This window comes from Miniopterus natalensis, chromosome 22 (genome assembly GCF_054644295.1).
Source record: "Miniopterus natalensis isolate mMinNat1 chromosome 22, mMinNat1.hap1, whole genome shotgun sequence".
NCBI lineage: Eukaryota > Metazoa > Chordata > Mammalia > Chiroptera > Miniopteridae > Miniopterus > Miniopterus natalensis.
This window is the reverse complement of record NC_142102.1, coordinates 12,187,706-12,195,507: the sequence shown is the minus strand read 5'-3', so window position 1 is coordinate 12,195,507 and position 7,802 is coordinate 12,187,706. Positions and strand designations below refer to the sequence as shown.

The window sequence follows — 7,802 nt, the reverse complement described above, 5'->3', positions numbered from 1 at the left end:
ATCTATCATCTATCTATCTATCATCATCATCTATCATCTCTCTCGCAATAGGAAAAGGGACAGAAAGGGGAAGGAAGTGTCAAGGCCCCAGCCAAGGGTCTCCCCGCAGGCCCCCGCCCCCCGCGCGCGCCCGGCGCCCTGGCCGCGGCTCAGCCCCTGCAAGTCCCGCCCAGGAACTCCGGGGCCACCACGCCCTTCCCGGATCCGCCGCCGGGAATCGCGGGGCTCCGCCGTCTTCCTGGGGCTCCAGGGTCCCCCGCGGCCCGAGGAAGATGAGCCGCATCTACCAGGACAGCGCGCTCCGGACCCGGGCGGTGCGCAGCGCGCGGCTGCCCGGGGCCTGGGAGCCCTCCGCGCACCAGGGGTAACCCCGCCGCCCCGCCCCGCCCCGCCGCGCGCCTCGCTGGGAACCGGGACTCGAGGATCCGGGATCGGGGAGGGGTCCCCCGGGTGGGTGGGGGGCCGGGGCAGGGAAAGGCAGGCTCCACCCGGCGCGCCCTGCGCCCGGAGCGCGCGCCCCGAGACGCCCCATCGGCGTCAGACGCGCCTGCTCTTTCCAGGCCCGTGGGGGAGGGTCGGGTCTCGATCCCCAAACGCCCTCCGAAAGCCGGAGCTCGGTTCTCGCGACCTTTGCCCCGCCCCGCCCTCGCCAGGCGGCCCGCCTCTCCTCCGGGCTTGGCACGCGCCGCGCCCCCTCCGGAGCCCCGCTGTCGGAGCCGCCAGCGGGGGGCAGGGCTGAGACGTGGGGGGCCAGGCCCGCGGTCGGGGATCGGGGACCCAGAGGTTGTTAGGAGCGGACCGTGGAGGGTTGAGGGGGGCTGGGTGGGTAGGGGCGGATAGGCACAGCCGGTTGGCACGTTTGGCACCCCCCACCCCCACTCCTCCCTCTCCCGTGTCTGTGGCTCCAAAACAGGAAGCCCACGGGGTCAGCTTTCAGTGAAAACTGGAACCAGGAAGTGGGGTCCAGCTCCTCTCAGGGGGGACCCTAAGATCTTGGGCTGGGGGGGCTCCTCCACCCCCAAGTGGCTCTGAGAACAGGAATGTGAGAGCTTTAAGACAGGTGAAAGGAAAGATATTTTTATTTTTTTAATGTTTTGATTGATTAATTTGAGAGAGAGAGAGAGAAACGTGGATCTGTTGTTCTGTTTACTTCTGCATGCGTTGGTTGAATCTTTGATGTGCTCCCACTGGGGACTGAACCAGCAACCTTGGCGCATCCGGACAACAAACCAACTGAGCTACCCAGCCAGGGGGCAGGAAAGATCCTTTTAGCAACTTAGACATCCCTCCTAATTTGGTTAAATAAAAAAGTAAAATCACCCTGGCCGGTTTGGCTCAGTGGTTAGAGCATCGGCCTAAGGGGACTGAAGGATCTCGGGTTCGGTTTCCAATCAAGGGCCCGTCCCTGGGTTGCAGGTTTGATCCCAGGCCCCGGTCGGGGTGCAGCCGATGGAGGGGTCTCTCTCCCATCCATGTTTCTCTCTCTCTCTCCCTTCCACTCTCTCTGGAAATCGATGGAGCAAATGTCCTCCAGTGAGAATTAAAAAAAAAAAAAAAGTAAAATCTTTTATACTTATTAAACCCCGATCAGTTTACCAAACACCTTCACGGTACATGATCTTACAGAATTCTATGATTCTCAGCGTAGAATTAGAGTGAGAGGGCTGTTACGCTCCCATTTTATAGATGAGACGACTGAGGCTTGGTTACTGTACTCCCTGCAGGAGGGGCCACAGCGTGGCCTTGCAGCTTGACAAGGTTCCCTCCAACCCTTTGAGCAGCACCCCAGCTTTTGGGACCCTCAAAGGAATGGAGGCCCCACGTGGGAAGCACAAGAGAAGGGGGCTGCTCTGTACCAGGCCTGCTCAGGGGCCAGGTGACCAGGAGATACATGTAGGAGCTGCTTCTGTCCCAGGGCAGGCTCTGACCTGGGCCACGGAGCTGTGGCTCTTGCCTGAGGCCTGGCAGAAGCAGCTGATCCGATCCCTCCTCCGTTTCCTCCCCTCCCCAGGGGAAACGGCGTCCTGCTGGAGGGAGAACTGGTCGATGTGTCTCGGCACAACATCTCGGACGCCCGTGGCAGGAAGGTGAGGATGTTGGGGGCCCCCGCAGGGACACACACTGGCCTCACGGTCCTCACCCACCAAGGCCTCTCCCTGTGCTTGGCTCTGCCAGTGCCAAGTCTTGGGGTCTAGCTCTTTCCTTGAGGGGCTCAGGTGGGAGGGTCTTTCTAAGAAGACAGACCAGGCCCTGAACCCGAGTGGTGTGTGTGTTTGGGGTGGAGATTGAGAGGGTTCAGAGCAGGAGGGGGTGAGGTGAGCGGTTTGGAAATAAGGCTGTGGGTGCAGAGGGGCCTGGAAGGCCCTCGGAAGAGGTCCTTTGGCCTTCTGATGGTGCAGATTTAGTGAGCCTGGTGCCTTCCTGGTTTCTCTGCCTTCAAGGCCTCGCCTTCCCTGTTTCTCCTGGGAGGGGGTCTCCTCTCCTCCCATCCCTGGGAGCATTTCGCCACCTGCTCGGATTAGAACAGCTGGCAACCGGCGTTACAGCGCCCTTGGTGCCTCCTGCTCTGCTCCTTTGCAGAGCCCTGACGACCTGGGGGCATCACTTTGTCCCCGTGAGACAGGGGAAACTGAGGCTAGGATTCGCCCCAAGCCCCAGGTCTGTTGGAGGAGGCACAGCGGCTGCCCTCACTCAGAATCCCCTGCCAGCACCTCTCCAGGGCACCTTGGCCGCTTCCATGGCTGCAAGTTAGGGTTGTCCCTGTACTTTCTCTTTAATTCTCTCCCAAGGACATTTTTTCTATTGCTTTTCAGAGAGAGTTGAAGGGAGACAGACAGACAGACAGAGAGGGAGAGAGAGAGAAACGTCAACATGAGGGAGACACATCAATTGATTGCCTCCTACACGAGGCTGGGGCAGGGGGATCGCGCCTCCCACCAAGGCACATGCCCTTGGCCAGAATCAGACCAAGGACCCTTCAGTCCACAGGCTGGCGCTCCAACCACTGAGCCAGACTGGCCAGGGCATGTATATACTTTCTATCTTGGCTGTGGGGGGCGATCTTGGGGTGAAGCCGTGGGCCCACCCTCTCACGGACGTCTAGCATGGTTCACAGTGTATGGCGATGCTCTATTAAACACTGGATGAGTGGGTGGATGGATGGATGGATGGATGGATGGATGGATGGATGGATGCTGGAGTGGGGATCTGGGCGAGTTGAATATCTTTGGAGCTGAGGGTGAGGCTCTGGGGTAGAGAGTGAGCTTGGCAAGGGCTGCATGGAGCCCTGTGGGAATTATGTGTGTGTGTGTTAGAGGGTGGGGGGCAGGGGAGCAGCCCCCTCACTCCCTCTGCCTGCCCCCCAGGAGCGCTACTATGTGCTGTATGTCCGGCCCAGTCGCATCCATCGCCGTCAGTTCGACCCCAAGGGGAATGAAATCGAGCCCAACTTCAGCGCCACCAAGAAGGTGAACACGGGCTTCCTCATGTCCTCCTACAGTAGGTACCTCTGCCCTTCCTCCCTCCCGCCCTCCTGCACCTTGGCCTTCATCTCCAGGGGTGTCTTTTATTTATTTACTTATTTTAAATATGTTTTTATTGATTTGAGGGAGAGGAAGGGAGAGGGAGAGAGAGAGAGAAACATCAATGATGAGTCATTGATCAGCTGCCTCTTGCTCGCCCCCTGCTGGGGAATCCAGGAGCCTGCAACCCAGGCTTGAGCCCTGACTGGGAATGGAACCGTGACCTCCTGGTTCATGGGTCGACTCTCAACCATTGAGCCACACCAGCCGGGCTCCAGGGGTCTCTTGGCCCCTAGAAAGTGTCTTCTCAGCATGGTTGGCTTTAAGGTCCATGTCTGGCTTGAGGGCCCCCTGGCTGGACTCCTTCCTGTACCCCATTCACTCGGACCCCAGTGCCCCACCTCAGTCTGGCAGAATCGCCCATGAACCTGGCTCTGGGCTCTAACTGCCTTTGTGGGGAGCCCAGGCCAGGGTCCCCGTGGCCTCCACTTTCCTGCCAGAATCCTCAGTTGGTTCGTGGGCCCTTTCTGCCATCTGCCCCCGTGTGGGAAGGTTTTGAGGTTGAGGGGGAATGCATGTGTCCCTCTGCCACTGCATTCATTCATGCTTTCTGGGGCTCATTAATTCTCTAAACATTTAATGAGCATCTAGCATGAGCCAGGCCCAGAGCCCATGCCCGAACCTCCTCTGCTGTGAGCTCCCTGATGAGTCCTGGAAGGGTGGGCGCTCAGCCCTCCCCTGGCTGCTATGGCCGGCTCTCCCTCAGTGCTCCTGTCACAGAGGGAACCATCCTCTTGTGCTGTGTGCCTGCAGAGGTGGAGGCCAAGGGGGACACGGACAGACTCACGCCTGAGGCACTGAAGGAGCTGGTAAATAAGCCGGAGCTGCTCGCCCTGACCGAGAGCCTCACGCCCGAGCAGACCGTGGCGTTCTGGATGCCCGAGTCAGAGATGGAGGCCCTGGAGCTGGAGCTGGGGGCCGGGGTACGGCTGAAAACTCGAGGTGACGGCCCCTTTCTGGGTGAGCAGTTCAGCCCTCACTGGGGCCTCATGTTCCCATTTGGCCTATGAGGGCTCCTGGCCTCCTGCTTGGGGCTCCCTCACCCCACCTGCTTAGAGCTCATGGGAGCAGCCAGGTCTGGCCTCCCTGAGGATGTGACCCCTTGAGATTTATTCCTAAGTCCCTAGACAAGTGCCCTGAGGCCAATAGCCTGGATCCTGGATCCTGGGGTGCTGCCCAATCCCATGGTGCCTGGAGGTGGCCTCTCCTATCTGATGCCTTGGGGGTCCCATCCTGGGTTTCCCTGAGGTCCACACCCAAGGCCTGAATAGAGCAATGACTTAACTCCAGGCTGCAGGGACCCCAGCGGAATGAGCCAGCCCCCACTCCATTTCCGCCACAGAGAGACGCCACTCAATTCCTTTCCTTCTTTCAGATTCTTTAGCCAAACTTGAGGCTGGAACAGTGACCAAGTGTAATTTCGCTGGCGATGCAAAGACGGGGGCATCGTGGACAGACAATATCATGGCCCGGAAGGCTTCCGAGGGGGCCGCGGCGGAGACCCGGGAGCAGGGGGACGGAGCAGAGGACGCGGAGTGGGTAGGTCAGCAGGTCAAGGGCGATGGCCATGGACCTGGCATTGATGTGGTTTACCTCTTGGCAGGGGTCTTGTACCTGCCATTGGTGGTGGTGTGTAGGACAAAGAAACAGCCATGTAGACTTGACCCTCCAGCCTTGGTGGGATTCCGTGGCGTTCCTGAGGGTGTGTTAGCATCAGGAAAATCCCTTCAAGGTGTGGAGGTGACCGTCTGGGACCTTTATTTCTTTTTTAAAATATTTTTTTATTGATTTCAGAGAGGAAGGGAGAGGGAGAGAGAGAGAAACATCAATGATGAGAGTCATTGATCAGCTGCCTCCTGCTCGCCCCCTGCTGGGGATCGAGGAGCCTGCACCCCGGGCCTGTGCCCTGACCGGGAATCGAACTGCAACCTCCTGGTTCATTAGTCGAAGCTCAACTTCTGAGCCATGCAGGTGGGGCTGGGACCTTTCTTTTCTGCTCCCCAGAGATTTTAAAAGCAAGGGACGGGAAGAATGGACAGCAGAGGTGACCAACGTGGCTTCATATCAAGTCTCTAAACACTGTCACATCAAGCGACTGCGTGTTAGCCATGCTGAGACATTGAGCAAATGAATGAGCTTTTTTTTTTCTTTGTTCTGAGCTCTGTGCCCACAATGGCTGGGAAATGGCTGACTTGGTCCATAGTAGGTTTTTGGGGCGTTTTTTTTGCCAAGAGTCAGCCCCCTAGTTGACTTCAGCCTACTCACAGTTGATTTGTGTTTCTGAAGTGTATCTCACCTCAAGATGTGAATGGATGTCAGAAGGCCCCAAATTGAACCTTTAAAAAGAAAGTCACAGGAAAATGGGCTATTTAAAGATGATGACCTTTGCTGGAGAAAGCAGGGGGTTCTATTAAGGGAGTTGTCTTAATAAAGTGAGTCTTGGACTAAAAAAAACACCTGGAGACGCCAAGCTGGCTCCGTGGGCCACCTCTAAGGAGGTGAGGCTGAGTCAGGTGCCCGAGGGCCCCACTGGCACTGGCACCACTCAGTCAAGCCCTTGTTGTCTGATGACTTGAAGACTTTTATGAAATGTGCTCTATTAACATCTCTTTCCTTTATCCCCAGGACGACTGAGGTTTCTGGGAGATGCAGTGTCCCCGGGGCCCACCAGCACTGTTGAGAATTTCTTCTGTGGACTTCCACTCTAGAGTTCAGGGAAGCCATCCACGCAGCCTTACCTGGTTCTTCCCCACGGCGCCACAGAAGACACTTCGAACAAGCCCTGCTAAGATCAAATCCACGACCACGCCATTAGTGGGGCCCAGGACCATGGATCACGGAGGGCCCCTCTCTGAATGTGACAGTAGCCTTCCTAGACAGTTTCATGCCAACCCTGCCCTGATGGCAGCTTTGTTCCTGGAGGCAGGTGGTGAGCAGGTGCCCCAGGGCTGTCAGAGGAACTGGGCTTGGGCTTGGGCTTGGTGCAGAATTAGGGAACATCCCTCATCTACATGCAAAACAGCTCAGAAGAGAAGCTATTGGGCTCCTTCCTCTGCCTTGTATTTCCCGATTTCCTGCCACACCTGCCCCTCCTTGGTGCTCTGTGCCCTGGTTTCTGCTCTCCTGCTCAGTCCTCCTTGTCTCCTGCACCTTTTTCTTTCCCCTAAAGCTGCCAGTTCTTTATAAACCTCCTCTGGTTCTCTGCCACCTTGGGGGTTCCTGCCTCCTGGCCTCCCTGGCTGCTTTCCTGGGGATGCTGTGCTCAGGTGTAGCCAGCTGGTCCCCATCTCTCAGACGTACTCTGCCAGGCCACTTTTTTTGATAACATCTTTTTTTGTTGTTGTTTTGTACCTGGAGACCTTTTTTATAAGTGAGTAAATCTTCAAAAAATGATAAGGTGAGAATACTTTAAAGTTAATACTTTACTTAGCCTTTTCCCCATTAATAGTGAGCTTGAACTGTTTTTCCTGTTCATTGCCCAGCTGTATTTCTTCTCTTACTCAGTTTCTTTCTTTGCCCATTAATCTACCGAGGGGGTGGGTCTTTTGGGTTCATCACAGTCGTTTATATTTTTAAATATAACCATTTGCCATATTTTAATAACTTCTTTTCCATTTTTATTTGTTCATGTTTATTTTTTCCCACTTTTAAAAACTGGTTTTACAGATATATAAAGTCTATATAGATAGAGCTGTTGGCTTTTTGTGATTTTTATTGCTTCTGAGATAGTCTCTTTTCAGACGTTATTCAACTTCATTTTCTTCCATTTTGGTTATTATCTGGTTTTATATTTACCTCTTTCATCCACTCTGCCTTTAATTTGCAGAAGCATATGAAATGAGATCACTAAATTGCTTAATTTCAAATTGCTAACCAGTTATCCCAACATATTTATTGAATATATTCATACTGGCAAGCTATGCTGTCTCCTACATCGCATATTAAATTATTTTATACTTATATTATCCACTATAATTCAGTAGGTCCCCCTACAAGGACAATGCGAACGATCATAGTAGGTTTTGATAGTTGGTCGAGCCTGGTCCCCCATTCTGCTTTAGAATTATCTTTGGAACTCCTCTCAACATGTAAAACATTTTGTCAAGTTTCAGTGCCTATTTACTGCCTTTGGATATTTTTAAATTAAAAAAACTTGGCTACAAGAGTAATACATATTTATTTTAGAGGAAAAAAAAATTGTATTGATTGGTTTTGAGAGAG

General features: G+C 54.6%; 1 protein-coding gene across 1 annotated transcript; it reads left to right on the top strand.

The window, feature by feature from the left end:
• Positions 1-244: 244 nt before the first annotated feature.
• On the top strand, positions 245-7,271 carry ARPIN (actin related protein 2/3 complex inhibitor). Its single transcript, XM_087829195.1, has 6 exons — positions 245-364; positions 2,012-2,087; positions 3,366-3,498; positions 4,335-4,541; positions 4,957-5,120; positions 6,207-7,271. Exons 1-6 carry the CDS (start codon positions 273-275, stop codon positions 6,213-6,215), a joined length of 681 nt encoding a protein of 226 aa, XP_087685321.1. The 5' UTR covers positions 245-272; the 3' UTR covers positions 6,216-7,271.
• The last annotated feature ends 531 nt before the right edge of the window (positions 7,272-7,802 follow it).

What these genes read in the sequence shown, in the direction of transcription:
- ARPIN (XM_087829195.1), top strand. Translation starts at nt 273, where the DNA reads ATGAGCCGCATCTACCAGGACAGCGCGCTCCGGACCCGGGCGGTGCGC. An exon ending in GAGCCCTCCGCGCACCAGGG is followed by an intron (nt 365 to 2,011) that starts GTAACCCCGCCG and finishes TCCCCTCCCCAG; the next exon opens with GGGAAACGGCGTCCTGCTGG. An exon ending in CGGACGCCCGTGGCAGGAAG is followed by an intron (nt 2,088 to 3,365) that starts GTGAGGATGTTG and finishes CCTGCCCCCCAG; the next exon opens with GAGCGCTACTATGTGCTGTA.